Source organism: Salvelinus fontinalis, chromosome 5, assembly GCF_029448725.1.
Source record: "Salvelinus fontinalis isolate EN_2023a chromosome 5, ASM2944872v1, whole genome shotgun sequence".
Lineage (NCBI taxonomy): Eukaryota > Metazoa > Chordata > Actinopteri > Salmoniformes > Salmonidae > Salvelinus > Salvelinus fontinalis.
In genome coordinates, this window is record NC_074669.1 from 11,993,310 (window position 1) to 12,016,680 (window position 23,371).

The 23,371-nt window shown below is 46.1% G+C and overlaps 1 protein-coding gene across 6 annotated transcripts in view; it reads left to right on the plus strand.

The window, feature by feature from the left end:
* The window catches only part of LOC129855118 (semaphorin-6B-like), a 125,298-nt gene that overhangs the window by 4,804 nt on the left and 97,123 nt on the right, over positions 1-23,371 (plus strand). For 2 of the 6 annotated variants that reach the window (XM_055922461.1, XM_055922463.1), the window contains exon 2: positions 10,135-10,222. The exons of the other annotated variants lie outside the window; for them this stretch is intronic. In XM_055922461.1, coding sequence (XP_055778436.1) covers positions 10,135-10,222 — 88 coding nt within the window. The remainder of the gene's footprint in view (positions 1-10,134; positions 10,223-23,371) is intronic. 6 annotated transcript variants of the gene reach the window in all.

The following is a 23,371-nucleotide window of genomic DNA, read 5'->3' on the forward strand; positions in this document are numbered from 1 at the left end:
TGTTTTAATTTGGTGTCTGTGGCCTCTAACAGTGGAGAGGCTCTGGGAAGGTGAAGGGTATCTGTTACATAAGCCTGAGGTGATGGAGGAGCACAAAGCTACAGTCTCTCTGAGGACTGACTCGGCTAGCTGTTGAATAAAAAGCCCTCTGTATGGTTAATACATTACTTCTCCATGTTTAGATGTGGGAGAGGGGGGATTCATTCCACTACAGAGAAAATACACATTTCCATGAATACAATTTCGTAGTGCCTTTGGCAGTGCATCATGAAGGATATTGTGCAGGAAAGGAAGGCAGATGTGATGGAGCAGGACGAGGCATTACTTCCTGGACATGAATGAACATACAGTGTATGTGTGAGGATGCTTTATATAGGCTGTTTTTTTGTCATTGAGGCACTCTCACATGGCTCTCTCCCCTCGGTGCATGAGGTTGGTTGTGACTGTACCACCGTCGACATGGCCAATGTGGCATATAGAGGTTTGTTAATGAATGGAGAGTCTAACGATGGGCCACCGCAAGGAAAGATGTGGACAGACGGGTCCCCCCTTTACTTTACCTCACACACACACACACACACACACACACACACACACACAGACACACACACACACACACACACACACACACACACACACACACACACACACACACACACACACACACACACACACACACACACACACACACACACACACACACACACACACACACACACACACACACACAATGAGGCGGCTTGCATGGAGGCTCTAATAGTACCCTGTCAGTCCGGGGAGAGATGTTTAACAGGCCGTTTCCTGTTAAACTCCACATACACGATTAGCAAGCATACCCTTTATACCTTAGATGCCTCATCTTTCCCATTTGGCCAACTTGGCTATTTCTCATTGTGTTGTTGCTGACTAACAGACCATTGTTGTTGGATGGGGAGGAAGTGGGAGTGATTGAGTCACACTTCACCACCCCAGTGTGAGGCTGTGGATGTATGCCCTTTAGGCCCACAGATATCATACTCCTCATTTATGGCTGCCTTTGTTTTAGAGAGACTATATCCTTCAATTGCTTGTTTTGCTTGTTTGCTGAGAAACGATGAGATTGTGCTTGTTTATCGTTCTAAGCCTAGCGACTCCTCCTTCTGTTCTCAGTGTACTGTAGTCTACCAGTAGCTAATGTGGTCCTCTTCATTACCAGGCCATTCTGTTCTATTCTGTTTCTCTCTGTCTGCCTGCCTGTATTGCTGTATTTATTTTTCTCATGTACAGTGCCACTTGTTTTCCGCTTTGAAGAAATGAATGGCTTACTGCACTCTGTGAGGGAAGCCAGTCTTGCGTGAGGCAGTCAGGCTGAAGAGAAACTGTACTGAGGGGAGGGAAGGGTGAGGGGCTTAGGCACGAGGAGGGAGTGGTGCCAAGGCCTGGGTGTACTGTGTGATGGGTAAGGTCGAGCTGTGAGGTAATGTTCACAGAGACCCAGGGAGGGGGAGGGAGAGATGGAGAGAGGAGGAGGATGACGGTCAGTGTCAGGGGGCAGAGATGCAGTAGCAGTGGAGGACCAGCAGGATTACACTGGGTGGGCAGAAGCATAATAGACTCTGTAGACTGCTTACTCTGATGAAGTGGGCCCTCGAAAGCACTAAATCAACGGTTCACGAAGCACCAATTAATGTATGGTGCCGGCATCTCTGGTGTGAGGAATCAAAGATGTCTGGCTGTGCTGAGCGTCTGCTCTGCCCCCTCTCTGTGGAGCCAGCCAGAGAGCCATGGCCTGAGTCAGAGATGAGGGGATGATGAGGGAAGGATAGAGAACGTGTGATGGAGGGAAGGGGGGCCCAGGGGCCATCTGGAGGCAACAGGTCTCAGGACAGCAGGTGGGTTCCAATCAGAGCATCACATGGCCCGTGTCAGGGCCAGAGTCTGAGCCAGGGTCTCCCCTATCCAAGACCTCCACATCCCCCCTTCTAACAGGCCACAATCTGTCACCTGCCATCCTCTATTAGCTCCAGTCGTGCAGTTAAGCATTATGGATTGAAGAGCTGGTGGTCGTTGGTGGACAACATAATTGTGGAAATTGACTGTGAACGTTTGATGACTATTATTAACACAATCTTTCCAGATGAGTGGGTTTGGTTGTAGGTAGAAAATAAATTGGTGAGTGTTCTGCATACTCAAAGAATATGTTATATGTGATAGAGAGGATTATGGCGCTTTAACAGCTAATCTGTTTATGAGGCACCGCATATCTGCCTTTTATTGGATACTATATACTGTACATACACTAGACTGTAGTTCCTGTATTTTATTGGAAATAAAGGATGTTGTGTACTGTAGTTACTCTTTCAGGGTGGTAGTGGAGGACTATTTGCTGGTCTCCTATGTGGTTATTTGCTGTTCGTGTGCATTCAGAAATCCCATGACTACATGCCTGCTCATAACTAGAGGGTCATCTGTATTTGCATGTAAATGTTTTTCACCCCCTGGTCTGCTGGTGGAGCAATCAAAATGGCTCACTGTCTGCCTCGCTTAGAGAGAGGGTGGGCTGACTGGCAGTGACATTCAGAGCAGTACCACCCGCCCGCCCGACAGGGTTTTAATGCGAAGGGCTTTTTCTCCTTGATGTGCTCTCTAGCCAGTGGATCTCTATGTGAATATTCATGCACATCCTCCTGCCTTTAATGACTTGTTTTGCCGCAAACATCAGAGCTCAGCCCCCAGCACCGCTCTGACCGCGCCTCCGCTCTGTTCATTGGCCCAATCCCTTGGCGCCCGTAAGATGGACACATCCAAGGTTTTCTGCTCAAAGTATGGCACACTCATCTGCCCGTCTGACTCACATACACATATCAGGGTCGGTTGTTTGAAGTTCGGCAGTTCAGCTCTAACAGTTCAGCTCGAGGAGTTCTTATCGTCAGAATGGAACATCTATAACTCAGCTTGAGAAGTTTGACTTTGCAGCATGGGGAGTGAGTTCAGTTAGATGGCAGTATTTCAACGCTGGTGGTACTGTGCCATGGAATGATCTCTGCTTTGGACATTTCTCTATTTCTCTATATGGGAGTTTAGTGGTGATTTGCTCTGGCCATCATTTCATTTCGCTTGGTGGTTTGGTGTGTGTTCCGATTGCCTTGGTGTTTTGCCATCACTAGTGTGTGTGTGTGTGTGTGTGTCTGTATGGGGTTATGTGTGTGTATATATATGTCTGTATATAATGTATGCATTACCATAATACTTCAGTGATTGCCCCGTTCCTCCTTGTAATTACATGGCTGTATGGTTGGTCTGTGAGTGCTATAGCATGACCAGCTAATTCTGGGAGACCATTGGCTGGAGCTGTGGGTCTCCTGGGCAGACAGCCACTCAGCCATGTGACAGGCCTAGACAATTGGCTTTTTTCAGTAGCATGCAGCAACACTTCCCAGATTTCTCTGTTGTTTGTCCCTTGCTTGTAGACTAACCTTTTAATCAATTATCTGCTTGCTCCATATAAATAGCATAGCTTGTCCCCTCTGTTTTGTTTCAGTCCTGGCCTGCTCTCTCTCTTAGCCATTGCAGTAGCCAAGGAAACTTGATCCCTGAGTCTAAACTAAAGCAATAATCAGGCCAGGCTGAAGTGCCTGAGACTCCAGCTCTCACAGGCCTGTAGCCTGTAGCTTGTCATAACTTCATGTTCCCTGAAATGCTAAGGATGGGGTAACAAGGGCACGGCAAGGCAATGACAGAGTTTTTCCAAGTTCACGCAACTGAAGAATAGCCACAAAAGAAGAGTAGCAACAAAAAAATCTAATATTATGATGGTGTGGAAATTGTGAGTACATGCTGGCACCAGGGAAGAATAGCCCAATCATCATAGAAATATGTAAAGGTAAACATTCTTAACCGCCCTGTTCCACTCAGCATACTCCTGGCTTTCAGGGAATCAAACTGTTTTGGAACTCTTCTCTTTACTGACTTGCCTAGTTAAATAAAGGTTAAATCAAATAAAATGATTGATGAATCTCGGCCAGAGTGTATATAATTGTACTTCCCCGGTGTTGAGTGCTTAGTTTAAGTAACACTGGAGAGTGCTATTCCTGCCAAATGTTAAATATGGCAGTCATTTTAGGACGGGTTTTTATGGCTGTTGGACAGGAGTGTTCCTCCCTCTGCTACTTGTATTTTTTGGCCTGGACATTTCACCCACTCGGTGCTTCTCGCTGCTGCTGTCATCGGCACCATTAGCGGACACTACAAAGTGGCTTTGAAGCTCCACAGGGCTCAGGGCCTTAAAGAGGGACAGCTCGGGAGTTCAGTGTTGATCCTTAGTTCAGATTTCGGTCCCCTCCTATACGATAAGGCCCTCAGGACAGCTGGGCCAATTATTCTCCCCCTGTCGACTCTCTCTCTCTGTTTCTCTCTCTCTTCCCTTTTCATTCTCCCTCTTTCACACCATTTGTGACCTTGGAAACGTCCAGGCGAAACATTTAGCCCTTTTTTCAAAATAGAATATTGTACAGTTGATATAGTAACATGCTTTGATAGTAACCTACAGTACATCAATGTTAAGACAGAACCTAAAACCAAAATAAGTCATGTTGTAAAAATGACACACTCAATAACATAGGCATCGATCTGTTTTCTATAGCAGATGTAGTGACTGTTGGCAAGTTAACATTTTATTGGCAAATCTCTTGTTAAGTGGATGCCTTGTGTGCATTTACTTGACTGTGTTTCAAATCCTAATCAGATGGTTAATTTACTGTCTTGGGAACATTTACCAGCTGGCTGTATGGAACACAGGCTGATCCCACCTCTTTATCTCTGCCTCCTAGTCTCCCATTGGTGTCTCCATGGTTTCCACACATGCAGTTTTGTTTTGGGAGTGGACTTATGCTAACAGAGGAGTCCAGAGGATGAGGGGGATAAGGGTGCAGGGCTTGAGGAGGGATGTGTGTGTGTGTGTGTGGGGGGGGGGTTCATGTGACAGTCGTCCTGTCTCTGCATCAGCAGGCGAGGTGTCGGGGAGATTTGGCTGGCAGATCTTAATCAGCCATCAGCCCAGTGCTGAGAAGAAAAGTCTATGCAAACCCCTGCGTCGGCAGCTGTGTAGTGCCCTTCATTAATATAATAACACTCCTCCATTATTCCAGCGCAGCCCCAGCTTCACACTGAGTCCAGCACCGCGTCCACATACTCCTAATGGCTGCCTGACTTGATGACTGGCTGGCCGGGGACCGCCGCCCGCCCAACAGACACCTTTATATATTTATATACTTGTCACTTAGCCTTTGTCACATTCGCAGCAAGGAAAGTGGAAAAGCTGATTATGTTGCCTGGAATCTATTCTGTTGTATTTCACTGGCCACTAGGCTGTGCGTTGGCTGCATTGTTATGCATGTTCCCTGTTGCTGATAAGAAGTAATTAATGGTGTGGCTGTGCAGGCCTCTTCCTAGAGAGTTGACGCAGCATCCAGGCTCAAGCAGCTGCTGAGACGCTTTTTGTTCACATGAAGAGTGTACATCAGAGTCTTTGTCTGCTCCGCTGTCGATGGAGGTGCGTTCTTTTCTCATCGGATAATCCCTTTCTGTTTTTTCATCTCAAATGAGACAGTGTGTCACTCCTCAGACTGAGAAGAAGTGCCAGACTTCCAACAGCAGTGCTCAACCAAGCAGGCTGGGCGTGTGTGTGTCTGTCTGTGCGTTCGTGTTAAAACAGTTTATGTGTGTGTCTCAAGAGCCTCATCTGTGCCCTAGTGTCTCACTCCAGGCTCTTCATTAGTGTGGATGTTAATGAGTCACACTCTGATCAGTGTGGCATCAAATCCAATTGTATTCATCACATGCTTCGTAAACAACAGGTGTGGACTAACAGTGAAATGCTTACTTACGGGCCCTTCTCAACAATGCAGAGAGAAAGAAAATAGAGAAGTAATAGAAAAGTAAAACACGTAATAATAATAATATATACACGGAAACTACGCAGTGTTTTGTTTTATTGTTAGGTTACTTGTTAGATATTACTGCACGGTCGGAACTAGAAGCACAAGCATTTCGCTACTCTCGCATTAACATCTGCTAACCATGTGTATGTGACCAATAAAATTTGATTTGACAATGACTACCAATAACTTGGCTATATACAAGGAGTTACAGTACTGAGTGGATGTACAGGGGTACGAGGTAATTGAGGTAGATATGTAACTAGGAATAAAGTGACAGATAGTAAACAGTAGCAGCAGCGTCTGTGATGAGTCAAAAGGTTTGTACAAAAAGGGTCAACGCAGATCATCCGCATAGCCATTTTATTAACTATACTGAACAAAAATATAAACGGAACATATAAAGTGTTGGTTTCGTGTTTCATGAGCTGAAATAAAAGATCCAAGAAATGTTCCATACGCACAAAAAAACATATTTTTCAAATTGTTTTTGCTTTAATTTGATTTGCTTACTAAGCAAATCCCTTAATTTGATTTGTTAGTGAGCAAATCCCTCTTTGCCAAGATAATCCATCCACCTGGCAGGTGTGGATTATCAAGAAGCTGATTGAACAGCATGATCATTACGCAGGTGTACCTTGTGCTGGGGACAATAAAAGGCCACTCTAAAATGTGAAGTTTTGTCACACAACACAATCCCAAAGATGTCTCACATTTTGAAGGATTGTGCAATTGGCATGCTGACTGCAGGAATGTCGACCAGAGCTGTTGCCAGAGAATTTAATGTTCATTTCTCTACCTTAAACTGCCTCCAACATTGTTTTAGAGAATTTGGCAATACGTCCAACCGGCCTCATAACTGCAGACCACGTGTAACCATGCCAGCCCAGGACCTCCACATCCGGCTTCTTCACCTGCGGGATCGTCTGTCACGTCCGTCGTAATGAGGAGACCAAGGCGCAGCATGATATGCATACATTCTTCTTTTAATGAAGAAAGAACACTGAACAAACTACAAAGTAACAAAACGATCGTGAAGCTATACAAAACGAGTGCTGACAGGCAACTACACATAGACAAGAACCCACCAAACCAAAAGGGAAAATGGCAACCTAAATAGGATCCCCAATCAGAGACAACGATAAACAACTGCCTCTGATTGGGAACCAATTCAGGCCACCATAAACCTACAATATGCCTAGACTTACAAACTCCCCTAGACATACAAAACCCCTAGACAATACAAAAACACACATACCCACCCTCGTCACACCCTGACCTGACCAAAATAATACAGAAAACATAGATAACTAAGGTCAGGGCGTGACATCGTCTAAGACTAGCCACCTGGACAGCTGATGAAGTATGTGGAGTATTTCTGTCTGAAATAAAGCCCTTTTGTGGGCTCCCCAGTGGGTGGGCCTGGCTCCCAAGTGGGGGGGGGGCCTATGCCCTCCCAGCACCCAAGGCTGCGCCCCTGCCCAGTCATGTGAAATCCATAGATTAGGTCCTAATTTATTTATTTTAATTGACTGATTTCCTTAAATGAACTGTAACTCGGTAAAATCTTTGAAATTGTTGCATGTTGCGTTTATATTTTTGTTCAGTATATTTAAATATTTAGCAGCCTCATGGCCTTCCTCTGACACCACCTGGTATAGAGGTCCTGGATGGTAGCGAGCTCGGCCCCAGTGATGTACTGTAGTGCCTTGCGGTCGGATGCGAAGCAGCTGCCATACCAAGCGGTGATGTAGCCAGTCAAGATGCTCTCAATGGTGCAGCTGTAGAACTTTTTGAGGATCTGAGGACCAACGTCAAATCATCCTAAGGGGGAAGAGTCATTGTCGTACCCTCGACTGTGTTGGTGTGTGTGGACTATGATAGATCCTTAGTGTGTGTGGACTATGATAGATCCTTAGTGACGTCGGCACGGAGGAACTTGAAGCTCTCGACCCACTCCACTACAGCCCCATCGATGTGGATGTGGGCGTGCTCGGCCCTCCGTTTCCTGTTGTCCACGGTCAGCTTCTTTGTCTTGCTGATGTTGAGGGAGAGGTTGTTGTCCTTGCACCACACTGCCAGGTCTCTGACCTCCTCCTTATAGGCTGTCCCATCACTGTCTGTGACCAGGCCTACCACCATTGTGTCTCATGTCTCTGCCATTTGCCAGCCAGGGGCTCAGTCAGCTCTACATGGCCTGGTGTAACAGATGTAAATTGTACTCTCCTTGCGTTGTGTTTAGTTCAAATAAATCGCCCCAGCCAGTGGTCCCAGTTGAGCGTTATTTATTATGTTGTTAAATAGGAAACAGCACGTTAGTTGTGCAGGGCTTAACGATGTTGATGGCTGTCGATGGTAAAATCTGTAGCATGAAAACAACTGTGTTAGCAGTGAGCTTATGTGACCATTACATCGGTGCATGCTAGCTAACACTCTTATATACAGCAATCATATACCAAAGCACATCCCAGAAGGCCCCTCAATCCCTAACAGGTAGCATATACCCACACATGTATAAATCAGTAATGTACAGCAAACTTGTACACATTGTAAAATAGAAAATAGAAAACAGTATTCCGAACGTGACCTACCCCTTGCATCACATTTTCATACTGGGGTGACCTGACGTTCGCGATCTCCCCCTATCTGCATGCGGGGCCAATCACAACATGCCTTATTGTCATCAGAGTTGATCAACCAATAAGAATGCTTGAACATTGAGTACACCTTTCTTTAGAGGCAAGTGGAAACATAACCAATCCTGTTACATTGGCATGGGTGAGGTGGACACTATGGACTACCCCTCACTGCTCTGCGGCACTGTGCCCTACCTTGCTTGCCCATCACTGGTGCTAAGGTGCATTAGCACCAGTGATGGGCAAGTTGCTGGGGTGTGAGGTTCTTCTCTCCCAGTGGCTGATGGGCGTAAGTCTGACACAGTATGTGGCTTATTAGCTCCCGACAGAGTCCCCGACCCACTTTATCTCTGCCTCCATTCACAGCAGCAAGACAGGGAACCCAACCAGAGGCCATTACTACCACCAAGGAGACGCTGAGCACAGCCACACAAACATGCGCACACACACACACACACACACACACACAGCTCAGCAACAAAAAATATTCGGCCACAGAAAAGGCCTTAATAGCGTTTGTGTGATATTGTCCCATGGGAGAGTGTTGCTGTAAGCTTAAACTCCTGCTGTGGAAATACATCTTAAAGCCATGCATGCTTTGCTACTTGGTGCACTTTGTTGAACTGCTCACATTCATTCTCCCTGACTAAACCCTATGAGAGTAGGGTGTATTTTGGGGGATCCCGCCCTAGAAATAGTTGATGGTTTGTAAACCCAGCCTCAGTTCTCCTTCCCTCCAAGCCTTATTGGAGAGCATGATTCCAATCAGGCTGATATTGGACATGTCAAACTAGTTTTCACAGGCAGATATTGTTATTTATTCTGTCTGTCTGTACGCCTGTCTGTACGACTGTCTGTGTATACACAGTATTAGTTATTGTTGTTACCACAGTATTTGTTATTGTTGAGAGGCGTCGCCGGGAAGTAAAACCCATGGCATGGTTATTGTAAGCCTTACAGAGTTGCCAGCCAGCCAGTTTTCTTCAGGGCCCTGGGACCCAACCCTACGGACCCAGAGTAATTCCTCTGCATCCCATTAACATACTCATTAATGTAAATGATTATACACTCAAACCCAGTCAGGAGCCAGCCGGCAGGCAGGCCCACCAACCAACGTAACCAACTTGCATTGAAAATGAGAATGCCCACTCGCGGTTGAGTCACCTGTGTCTTATAGCCACAGTATCTCTACATCAATCTTTTATACTGAAGAACAATACATATCCTCAATTAGAGAATTCAGTCTAGCGTGTTTTAGGGGGTGTGATGGTAAAGACTGCCTTCTCTGCTTTGAGCTTTCTAGGGTTATCAGAAAAGTATTTTTGCTGTTATTCTGATAGTTCTTTTAATATAGTGTAATAAACCCGTCTCCTGACTTGGACGTAAAACGTGCATATGAAGAAGTCTATAAATGAGTTTTCTGGCCCACTATCTCTTAGCATACACCCATCCTGTATGTGCCAATGTGCCAAGCAGGTTGTGCTGCAGTGGGGTTGGTTATAGCTCTCGAAGTTGAGTGAGAGTGTTTTTAAGAATTAATATGAGTGTTGTGTTGGTTGTGTTCATTGTTTTTTGTGCATTAGGGAGGAGGATGGTGCAACATTAGGCTGTCAACAAAGGTGTCTTACCCAGAAAAACAAACAAGGTTGTTTCACTACTTACTTCGTGCTGGTAAGTGATACCACAGAAGAAAAGAGGGAACGTCATAAACATAACACTTTAAGTAAGCAATTTTATGATAATTAGTGAGATGCACGGCTGTTTAAAATGCAGACAGACTTCCGAGAGTGAGGAGAGAGGAGGACAACAGAAAGGAAAACAGAAAAACCACAGAGCAATCACGTCGCACGAGCAACAGCGGTTTATATATTTCATTACAACCGGAACACAACGTAAATAGCCTGTTATTTCAGGAAGTGCTTTCGTTTGTTCCCCTCAGAATAGCTTGGAAAATTGGTCTGGGACTGTCTATTGTATCACGTGTTACAGTGTATTTTATAAGAGCCCCTTGATATAGAGCACAGCCCAATCCCCTAGCCATTGGCAGGGCTGGTTAATATAGAGATCCAAATGCATCTTTTCAACCAGTACAGGAACCCCCTCAACCCCCACCATCCCTCCTAATGTAATGGTGGGTGTCAGCATATGAAATACGGCCAGGCTCTGTTACTGGGCTATAATAGAACCACTCCTAGGGAAGGCTCAGTGCCCATGGCAAGACCTAGATAGACAGATAACCTGGACAGAATAGCCCAGACAGCCAGAAGAACCTCATCCCAAACCAGGCCTAGTATCACTGCCAATATACAGTACCAGTCAAAAGTTTGGACACACCTACTAATTCCAGGGTTTTTCTCTATTTTTACTATTTTCTAAATTGTAGAATAATAGTGAAGACTTCCAAACTATGAAATAAGACATATGGAATCATGTAGTAACCAAAAAAGCGTTAAACAAATTAAAAATATATGTTTTATTTGAGATTCTTTAAAGTAGCCATCCTTTGCCTTGATGACAGCTTTGCACACACATTCTCTCAACCAGCTTCATGAGGTAGTCACCTGGAATGCATTTCAATTAACAGGTGTGCCTTATTAAACGTTTCCTTCTTAATGTGTTTGAGCCAATCAGTTATGTTGTGACAAGGTAGGGGTGGCATACAGAAGATAGCCCTATTTGGTAAAATACCAAGTCCATATTATGGCAAGAACAGCTCAAATAAGAAATGAGAAATGACAGTCCACCATTACTTTAAGACATGATGGTGTCAATATGGAACATTTCAAGAACTTTGAAAGTTTCTTCAAGTGCAGTCGCAAAAACCATCGCTATGATGAAACTGTCTCTCATGAAGACCGCCACAGGAATGGAAGACCCAGAGTTAGCTCTGCTGCAGAGGATAAGTTCATTAGAGTTACCAGCCTCAGAAATTGCAGCCCAAATAAATGCTTCAACAGAGTTCAAGTAACAGACACATCTCAACATCAACTGTTCAGAGGAGACTGCATGAATCAGGCCTTCATGGTTGAATTGCTGCAAAGAAACCACTACTAAAGGACACCAATAATAAGAAGAGACTTACTTGGGCCGATAAACACATGCAATGGACATTAGACCAGTGAATATCTGTCCTTTGGTCTGAGTCCAAATTTGAGATTTTTGGTTCGAACTGACGTGTCTTTGTGAGACACAGAGTAAGTGAACGGATGATCTCTGCATGGGTAGTTCCCACTGTGAAACATGGAGGAGGAGGTGTGATGGTGTGGGGGTGCTTTGCTGGTGACACTATTGGGGATTTATTTAGAATTCAAGCCACACGTAACCAGCATGGCTACCACAGCATTCTTCAGCGATATGCCATCCCTTCTGGTTTGCATTTTGTGGGAATATCATTTGTTTTTCAACAGGACAATGACCCAACACACTCCAAGCTGTGTAAGGGCTATTTCACCAAGAAGGAGAGTGATGGAGTGCTGCATCAGATGACCTGGCCTCCACAATCACCTGACCTCAACCCAATTGAGATGGTTTGGGATGAGTTGGACCGCAGAGTGAAGGAAAAGCAGCCAACAAGTGCTCAGCATGTGGGAACTCCTTCAAGACTTTTGGAAAAGCATTCCACATGAAGCTGGTTGAGAGAACGCCAAGAGTGTGCAAAGCTGTCATCAAAGCATAGGGTGGCTACTTTGAAGAATCTAAAATCTAAAATATATTTTAATTTGTTTAACACTTTTTGGGTTACTGCATGATTCCATATGTGTTATTTCGTAGTTTTGATGTCTTCACTATTATTCTACAATGTAGAAAATAGTAAAAAATAAAGAAAAACCCTTGAATGAGTAGGTGTGTCCAAACTTTTGACTGGTACTGTATATTGATTGCGTCAACAGAGTCAGCCACGCCAAGAGGAGCACACAGGTCAATATCTGTGAATGAGAGGTGTAAAGGCCTCCACCCTGGTACAGTGTTAACTGTGTTAACTGTGTTAACTCAGAAGGCAAGTGGCCGAGCGAGCTACTCAAAGTCTCTCCAAGGGGACCTGGGGACGGCCCTGTGCTGTGTCTCTTTGAGTGGAGTGTGTAAGAGTGTGTAAGCGTGCGTGTGCGCATGCGCGTGTGTGTTACTAGTATTAGTATTTTATTAGGAGCCACATTAGCTACTGCCAAAAGCAGCAGCTACTCTTCCTGGGGTCCACACAAAACACAAAACATGGCATAATACATAACATTAATAGACAAGTACATCACGAGGACAGAACTAAATATTTAAAATAAGAATACACACTTTTCATACATTTATGCCTTCATAATTATGTGATTCATAGACGCTACTGAATGCAGGTGCAACACACAAAAATGAAACTGGAAATACAATAACAAGGAGGTGTGTTGCAAATAGGCTGACACTTTTAGCTAAAATCCCCTGACGTGAATATAGCAAACTTGTTTCACTAAATTCCCCTGACGTGAATATAGCAAACTTGTTTCGCTAAAATCCCCTGACGTGAATATAGCTACCTTGTTTCTATATTTACCGCCCGTAATGGGTATCTTGGGGTAGCATATAATATCTTAAACTTGTAGGCCTTTTGTTACAGATACCACCCACTATAGGTTTCATTAGATAAAATACAACATTCATGAACATGCATAAATAACCAGGACAGTGTTTCAGATGGAGTTTCACTTCAGTCTTTCACTGTGTTCAGCTCATAAATTGAACCGAATTTCATCATACGGGGCTTCACCTAATGTGTGTGTGTGTTTGTTTCCAGTCCAGCTGTCTGAGGCTGACCCAGGCCCAGGGGATGAGCCTGTGGCCACGCCAGGGAGCCAGTTCCTCTCTAGTGTTCTGCCTGTGAGCCTCTAATGGATTGGTCAGGACAGGCAGGGGGATGTTGAGACATCTCCAGAATTTCTTCCACTGTGGCATAAGCAGGGGCAAACTTTGTGATTTGGAGGCCCCAGGCAGAGTCTGTGCACGCGCTTGCTAAAATGTATTATCTCTTAATGTGCCATGAACACAAGCAGTCATTATGTTTTCATCTGATTGGCAAATAAATCACTTTAAAAAAAAACTTTGTACATTTATCCAAAATAATTCTAGGATCCGAACAGTGCAAAACAGCGCCCCTCTGTCTAACTATATGTAGCCCATGTATCTGATGCTGTCTGGACAAAAAGAGTACGACATGCCATACACTCTTTTGACTAGACAGCATCAGATACATGGGCTACATATAAGTCCACTACCTCTGCCTTGGCGACAGTGGGAGTATTATCAGCAGCACCTGCCTTTTTAATATTAGAAATTTGTTAATAAAGAAATCTGTTAATTTAGGTCATTTTGCTGTTAAAATTAAATCTTCTTTATTTTTATTTTCTCTGCTCCGCTATGAAAGCACCTCCTTGCTACGGCTTGATTTCAATGAAAGTCACATTTGTAATCATATCACGTGAAATAATGCATGGGAACTCTGTCAATGTGGTATAGTCCATTATTATCGACCATTCCGTGGGTGATTAATGACACTTGTTTCTACTATTATGAGAAAAACTTGGATGATATTAATATTGATATGAAATATATGCATACGTATGGAATTACATTCTTGATCTATTATGAATTATTATTCTGCTGTATGGATTAGTTTAGCTTTTTGGAGGCCCTGGGCATAAGGGAGTTTGAAAGGAGGCCGTGTACTGCACGCCAGGAAGTAAAGGAATAAACAATCCTAGAGTGAGGGTTTGAAATGGAACAGTGGAAGTTGGTTGGAGCTCTGTTGGACCACCATGCATCAGCACAACCAGAATGATGCTTTGAAGAAGTAGGGGGATAAACTGTGTGGGAGACAATGGCACGCAGATTTTGGGAATAACTGATTACATGAGCTACATGTAATCTGATTACAAAAGTCAGTTCAGAAAGGAAACACCACGTGAACGTTTAACCATTTATTATAAAAGATGAACATTGTAATGTCTTGGTGTTAACCTGTTCTCCTTCAGGGTAGTTCACCATCAGAGCGAAGCATAATAAAGATGATAAACTAACTACAGGTAGTGAGCACGGTATGCTATACCAATCCCCTGCAGGAAGAAAAACCCAGAATGCAGACAGGTGGAGGATGGGGTGGTGGTGGGATATCAGAAAAAAGCTAATATAGCGAATAACAGCTAGTTACAGCAGCAGTGGCAATGGCAGCAAGACACCAGCGCAACCAACCCAACCCTAATGACATGGCAGAGAGGGAGGGACAATGACACAATGTCAGAAAGTGAGAGAGGGGAAGAGGGGAAGAGGTAGAGCGTTTGTACTGGGATGTACATGTATCTGTGCTTGCATGTCTGTTCATGGTTGTGTGTGTGTGTGTGTGTGTGTGTGTGTGTGTGTGTGTGTGTGTGTGTGTGTGTGTGTGTGTGTGTGTGTGTGTGTGTGTGTGTGTGTGTGTGTGTGTGTGTGTGTGTGTGTGTGTGTGTGTACTTCCCCCTCCCTGTTGCTTTTACAAAGTATTTTGAGACCAGCAGCAGTCTCTAAAGTTCCAAGTCGCTCGGGTGGCTTGATAGAGTTTTGCACCAAGTGGAGCACAGACAAGCCCTGGAGACACCAGTTAGTTAATTAACCAAAGAATGACACTGATTCACCAGGGTGATAAACAGGAATAAGGGGAGACTCTCGCCCCCTCCTCTCCTCCTCCGGAGAGAGGGACTCTGTTTCAGGCTGTTTGCTCTTCCAACAGATGTAGGCATCTTATCTAGTGTGAGGAGGTGGTTCTGATCTCAGTATCAATTCTACCTTTGTTTCTGAAGTATGATAAATATGATACACCAGCCAATAAATTCCTCCATTTATGGAACTTCTGCCAGTGATGCATGTCCTCCTATCATCTGATACAGCATTTGTGCATACTGTGCATTCAGGGATGACCGCCTGTGTGTGCGTGTGTGTGTGTGTGTGTGTGTGTGTGTGTGTGTGTGTGTGTGTGTGTGTGTGTGTGTGTGTGTGTGTGTGTGTGTGTGTGTGTGTGTGTGTGTGTGTGTGTGTGTGTGTGTGTGTGTGTGTGTGTGCAGTGCGGCAGGAGAATGTTGATGACTGTAGGTAAATAAGCGACACGGGGGACTGAGCAGAGCATGCTGGGACATGTAAAGTGCTGGTGGAAATGATTAACAACCTTGCCGTCCCAAAATAACCCCAGCCTGCTTTACTGTGCCTCATTTGCTGTGAATTGACTTTTTCAAAGCTGTTAGTGGTGGGCATGATTTGGGAAGAGGAGGTAGGGGGTGTTGTTTGATGAGAACTCCCTCAGTCCTCTCCCATTGCTGTCTAGCGCTCTCCTTCAGCGCAGACCGGAGTGTCTGGGAGACAAAGTGCGCCGTGTCCCCTTTGAGTGGTGAGAAACTTTTTGATGATGATGATGATGCTGGCTGACAACTAGCCAAGTGCACAGAGTGGGCGACCCTGTGTGTGTTCAGCCCATTTCTGCTACCCTACTCTTCCCTCAGTAGTCTCTGTTCTACTGGCCCATTGTCTTCACACTAAAATGCTCAGCGCCTGCGTGCGTGACTGTGCTCTGGCTCTGCTTATCTAAACATTTACTTTATTAGACAAGGTCTCATAGACTCTGCTCTGCAAATTGCCCTTTAAAAAAAATCCTCCATTGTTGTTCATAGTGCTGCCCTGATGGAACATAATAGCTGGCTGTCACCTGCCTGTGCTCTGAGTGGAGGTGAAGCTAATGATACAGGGATTAGCTAATGAGATGATGAAGGAGATGATATGGATGTCGCATGCCTGGGGTTCCTGTACTCATACAGGAAGTCTTAGAAGCACTGATTCCACAGCTCAGAACAGTGCATATGAGTATTCAGAATGAATACATTACCATATCATAAGACATCTGTAGTGTATTTCTTTGGTGCTGACCTGCATCATTATTCGAAGTACTGATAGACATCAGAGGGCTGTTCCAACACTTTGTACCTGAGCACTTTGGCCAGGCACTCACAGTTAAAGGAGTGTTTGTGAGAGTGTTCCTGTGATTGTGTGGGATGCTGGACAGACAGTGGGTTACAGTATTTACCCTGGTCCTTAACCCACTCTGTCACAGCAGGGCTGCATTGTTCCTGCTCACGCACTTCCCCAGGCACTGAGCAGGGCTAGCCAGGGTCAGCTACTTCAATGAGCAGAACCCATTAGCTTTACACAAAAATCTTAATCAGAAATGTCCTTTCCTCATGCAATCAGAAGTGAGTAGTGGGGCTGGCAAACGGAAGTAGTGGTTTAGGTGAGGGGTGCGGAGTAGTTAGTGGAGTGTGTGTGTGTGTGTGTGTGTGTGTGTGTGTGTGTGTGTGTGTGTGTGTGTGTGTGTGTGTGTGTGTGTGTGTGTGTGTGTGTGTGTGTGTGTGTGTGTGTGTGTGTGTGTGTGTGTGTTAGTTAGTTAGCAAAGGCTTTCATTCACCTCTATTCATGTTTCAAGTTTTATTTGTCTCATGCACAAGTACAGTGAAATGCTTTACTTATAGGGGTGGCAGGTATAGCCTCAAATAAGAGCGTTGGGCCACTAACTGAAAGGTCACTGGTTTGAATCCCTGAGCCAAAAGTTGCTAATATTGCAGTGGGGTTGCCAAAATAATAAAATACAAAAATTAAGAGTACAGATTATTGTATGGGACAATATACAAATGTTTTTGAGAAAGCTTGAAAAATCAAATAATTAAAAGGTTATTTAAATTTTAAAAAATGATGTACCGAGGTTATTAGGGGTGTGGTGGGGTCACCAGAAATTCAGGTGAAAGAAATGGGTTCCCCGCTGAAAAAGTTTGAATACCGGCTAGGTTTCTACTAAGCTAACATATGTAATTGTTTTAAGATGGTCCTACCAAGGATCATTTAGCTATTTGATTTGGAATTTTAGGACTCCTATAGGTTTCAAAATTCTTTGGGGATAAAACATTGCATTTGGCCTTACTGCTATTAGCCCATAGAAACACACTGAATAACAGATTTATACATTAAAATACAGATATGTTTGTACTATAAGGGCACAAGGCAAGACCCAAATGCAGACAGAAGGCAGATGGTTGAGCTCCGATATTTATTATAGCAAAAGGGGTAGGCAAAAGGCAGGTCGGGTACAGGCAAGAGTTCATAAACCAGGTCAGAGTCCAAACGGTACAAGACGATAGGCAGGCTCGAGGTCAGGGGCAGGCAGAGTGGTTAGGCAGGCGGCTCAGAGTCAGGACAGGCAGAGTGGTCAGGCAGACTCGAGGTCAGGGGCAGGCAGAGTGGTCAGGCAGGCTCGAGGTCAGGGGCAGGCAGTGTGGTCAGGCAGGCTCGAGGTCAGGGGCAGGAAGTGTGGTCAGGCAGGCTCGAGGTCAGGGGCAGGCAGAGTGGTCAGGCAGACTCGAGGTCAGGGGCAGGCAGAGTGGTCAGGCAGGCTCGAGGTCAGGGGCAGGCAGTGTGGTCAGGCAGGCTCGAGGTCAGGGGCAGGCAGAGTGGTCAGGCAGGCTCGAGGTCAGGGGCAGGCAGTGTGGTCAGGCAGGCTCGAGGTCAGGGGCAGGCAGAGTGGTCAGGCAGGCTCGAGGTCAGGGGCAGGCAGAGTGGTCAGGCAGGCTCGAGGTCAGGGGCAGGCAGAGTGGTCAGGCAGGCTCGAGGTCAGGGGCAGGCAGTGTGGTCAGGCAGGCTCGAGGTCAGGGGCAGGCAGAGTGGTCAGGCAGGCGTGCTCAGAGTCAGGACAGGCAAGGGTCAAAACAAGGAGGGCGAGAAAAGAGAGACTGGGAAAAGCAGGAGCTGAGACACAAAAACACTGGTTGACTTGACAAACAAGACAAACTGGCACAGAGAGACAGGAAACACAGGGATAAATACACCGGGAATAATAAGCGACACCTGGGGGGGGTGGCGACAAGCACAAGGACAGGTGAAACAGATCAGGGCGTGACATGTACTAAGTCAAAAGCAAGTATGTTTTGGTATACGGAATTATCTGTACACCTGACATGGAAATACCCCATTCACTTCCATACATTTTTCGACCCGGTACCAGGTTACCTTCAGACGAGTCCTGTGACAGTGGTGGGGGATGTAGAGCAAAGCAGAGAACAACATCGTGTTCGTGAGAGTCTCATCTTTCCATAGAGGGGTTTGTAGTCCATAGTTTGTAGTCTAAACCATTGGGATGCCTCAGACGTTTTCGTGAGAAGACATATTTTTGGGATGTCTCCTGTTCTGACAAACAGCGCTGTAGCTCTGCCATCTTCCACTGCAAATACGGAAAGCCGACATTGGCGGATGCGGTGAATTGAGATACAGACCATGCAAAAAACTGCTTGATCATGCTAATGAGAGGCTCAGACATCGACTCTAGGGTTAACCCCAATTACTCCAGCAGCGCTGGACAATGGTGACCCTGGGCATGATTCCACTCCAGGGGGAGTTTGGATATGCCAAAGACACATTTCCATTACACACGTGTGTAACAGAACAAATATAAGCACCCCCCAAATTATTATTATTATCATTAAGCCCTTCCCAACAATGCAGTATTCAATATAAGAGTGTGCTGTGCCCTTAATTGCTGTCACTGTAGGCATACACTGAGTGAAAAAGAGCACAAAGAAGGACTTGTCATGGCACTTGAATGGCCTGATTTCCATACTGCTTGAGGAGTACTGTTCCTGCACTGTCAAGTGGCCCAACAAACCAAACCACTCCGCAAAGGAAATGTACTGTACATTGTGTGGTTGGATAATGAGATCTACTGAGCTTACATTCTACTCAGGTCTTTACAGCTCACCTCTGTCACTGGGCTCGCAGAGTCCAGCTCTTTAAAAACACATTGTGTCTTCCCTCCCGGACACATGGCTGCTTACTGCAGAGAGCCGGCGTGAATTAGTTTATAGCCTTTTCTCTCACAGCGTTAACCAATGGCACATTCATCACTGGAGGAGAAACATACTGCAGACTGCAGAGCTGCGGCCTCTCTGAACTTTTTAATTTAACTTCTGTCCCCCTGTAAATGCAGAGGAGCATCTGCTGATGGCTCAGCCATCTCCTGCTGTAAGGAAAGGGCTGTAGAGAGCCCTTCAGCTTCGCTCTCCTTCTCAGCCTTGCCAACCATAGTGGTTGACAGGGCGTGAGTGTTTGCACTTTTTAATATAGTCCTTTATGAAGTGTTTGCACAGGCAAGAGACATCACAGATCAGCAACGGTGCTCAGGGAGGAAGCCAGTGCCCATGGCCGGAGTCTGTCTTTGCTACTACACTCTTAGAAAAAAGGGTTCCCAAGGGGTTCTTCAGCTGTCACCATAGGAGAACCATTTTTGGTTCCAGGTAGAACCCTTTCTGGTTTCAGGTAGAACTCGTTTGGGTTACATGTAGATCCCTACGGCGAAAGGGTTTTACATGGAACCCAATAAGATTCTACCTGGAACCAAAAGGGTTCTACCTGGAACCAAAAAAGCTTCTTCAAAGGGTTATCCTATGGGGAGAGACAAATAACCCTTTTAGGTTCTAGATAGCACCTTTTTTTCTATGAGTGTGCTAACTGATGTGGCCTGATAGCCAATCACCAGATCTGGTGGAGCTTTAGCCAACTCCGTCGTTTCTTGGAATGAAAGAGGAGTTAACTGAAGCACAATCAGATCCGGCTATCAGGCTATTACTGATGTCCTCGCTCCAGTCACAGATTGTCTGGTCACTGTGCAAACATGTGCATCAGTTCATTGCATTTGTGAAAATACAGAGAGATAGCAAATAAGGTTGACAGAGAAAACGCATGATAAGAAAGCTATCAATGATTGCAATGTTATTATTTTCAAATGACTATAGGAAAACATGGCCCTCCCAGGCCTGCTTGTACTTTCCCAGAGGCCTCAGCTGTCCTAATCAGCCTATCAAACTGCTCCTCTGGCCCAAATCTCTTCACTTACCAGACAGTGTGTTGCGCTGCCTCCCTGCAGCCCAGTACATTTGTTCCCTGACAGTTATGTGGACTGTGCTGAATGCAAATTAACATGTTGTGCTGTGGAAGGACTGAGTGATGTGAGAGACAGAATGAAGCCCCAAGATTTGGGGCGGAGAGGCGTTACAGCATCTTGCCGCTTAGGGCCCTACTCTCCTCTGTCTCTCCATCCCTCTATCATGCTATTCCTCTGTTTACTGAGTATGCTGACTTTGTCTCTGCTCATTCATTCTTGCCCTCCCCTCTCCTTGTCTTCTGCTCTCTCTTCCAGCGGTCCCTGGATACATTTGAAATTCCTCATCTATGGAAAAAAATATATTGTTGTAACTGTCCCAAAAATCTCTTATCCAATTGCATCAAATGACTACAGACCTGTTGCTCTTACCTCGCTCTTAATTAAATCTCTTGAAAAGATCATCAAGGCATACATAATCAACACCAGACACCTTCTTGACCCCCTCCAATGTGCATACCGGTCAGAGAGAGGAACAGATGGTGCCATCCTCTCGCTCTTACATCTGGTGAATATGCATTTGGAGGGCAGTAAAACCCATGTGCGTATCATGTTCGCATTTAACACAATCAATCCGTTGGTCCTCTCGGACAGACTGAGAGGAGACTTAATGCTTATCACATGGATCACCAACTTCCCAACTGATAGGTCTCAGAAGGTACGAGTTGGCAACACACTCTCTGAGATGTGCACTACTTCAGTTGGATCCCCACGGGGCACTGTTCTTTCACCAGTACTATACATACATACAGCTACCGGAGCCGATTCCCAGGGCGCCACCTGATCAAATATGCTGACGACACACTGCTTTGGTCAGTCTTCTGGAAGGGGATGAGACGAAGCACGGACCGCTCTGAATGATTTTACTGTCTGGTGTGAGTCCTTCCATCTAAAATTAAATACATAAAAAACAAAGGACATGGTGATTAACTTTGGAAGGAACACTACCATGCACACACCATCACTGATAAAAGGTGAGCCCATTGAAATAGTGGAGGAGTACAAATACCTTGGGCTAGTCATTGAAAACAAGTGTACTGACGCTATTTTTAAGAAATGCTAGCAGAGACTGTATTTCCTACGGAAACTGCACTTTTTTACTGTTGATCTAATCATCATGGTTCTCTTTAATAAATCGTTCATTGAGAGCATTCTGTCCTACTTCTTGACCTGCTGGTTTGGGAATATCAAGGTTACACAGAAAAATAGGTTGGGCAAGATAGTCAGGACTTGTGGAGAAATCATGGGACAGCAACAACTGTCATCTCTCTACCTGGGCAGGGCCCTCCATCTCTCTACCTGGGCAGAGCCCTCCATCTCTCTACCTGGGCAGAGCCCTTCCATCTCTCTACCTGGGCAGAGCCCTCCATCTCTCTACCTGGGCAGGGCCCTCCATCTCTCTACCTGGGCAGAGCCCTCCATCTCTCTACCTGGGCAGGGCCCTCCATCTCTCTACCTGGGCAGAGCCCTCCATCTCTCTACCTGGGCAGAGCCCTCCATCTCTCTACCTGGGCAGAGCCCTTCCATCTCTCTACCTGGGCAGAGCCCTCCATCTCTCTACCTGGGCAGAGCCCTCCATCTCTCTACCTGGGCAGAGCCCTCCATCTCTCTACCTGGGCAGGGCCCTCCATCTCTCTACCTGGGCAGAGCCCTCCATCTCTCTACCTGGGCAGAGCCCTCCATCTCTCTACCTGGGCAGGGCCCTCCATCTCTCTACCTGGGCAGAGCCCTCCATCTCTCTACCTGGGCAGAGCCCTCCATCTCTCTACCTGGGCAGAGCCCTCCATCTCTCTACCTGGGCAGAGCCCTCCATCTCTCTACCTGGGCAGAGCCCTCCATCTCTCTACCTGGGCAGAGCCCTCCATCTCTCTACCTGGGCAGAGCCCTCCATCTCTCTACCTGGGCAGAGCCCTCCATCTCTCTACCTGGGCAGAGCCCTCCATCTCTCTACCTGGGCAGAGCCCTCCATCTCTCTACCTGGGCAGAGCCCACCATCTCTCTACCTGGGCAGAGCCCTCCATCTCTCTACCTGGGCAGAGCCCTCCATCTCTCTACCTGGGCAGAGCCCTTCCATCTCTCTACCTGGGCAGAGCCCTCCATCTCTCTACCTGGGCAGAGCCCTCCATCTCTCTACCTGGGCAGAGCCCTCCATCTCTCTACCTGGGCAGAGCCCTCCATCTCTCTACCTGGGCAGAGCCCTCCATCTCTCTACCTGGGCAGGGCCCTCCATCTCTCTACCTGGGCAGGGCCCTCCATCTCTCTACCTGGGCAGGGCCCTCCATCTCTCTACCTGGGCAGAGCCCTCCATCTCTCTACCTGGGCAGAGCCCTCCATCTTTCTACCTGGGCAGAGCCCTCCATCTCTCTACCTGGGCAGGGCCCTCCATCTCTCTACCTGGGCAGAGCCCTCCATCTCTCTACCTGGGCAGAGCCCTCCATCTCTCTACCTGGGCAGAGCCCTCCATCTCTCTACCTGGGCAGGGCCCTCCATCTCTCTACCTGGGCAGAGCCCTCCATCTCTCTACCTGGGCAGAGCCCTCCATCTTTCTACCTGGGCAGAGCCCTCCAGAAGACGAATAAAATAGCTGTTGACTCTCCCCATCCACTCCACTCCGAATTCCAGCTCCTTCCCTCTGGCCGCAGGTACAGACAACCTAAGGTTAAAAACAAAATAGGGCCAAGTACTCTTTTATATTGCAATTCTGCAACTTAACAAATGTTGGGCTAATTGCACTTAGCACTTGTAGTATGAAACGGCACTTACCCTGCCTATTTGCTTGTGAATAACCTTTGGTAAAAAAAAAAAAAAGAGTTTATATGTGATATGTTTTCTGACTGCTGCAAAAT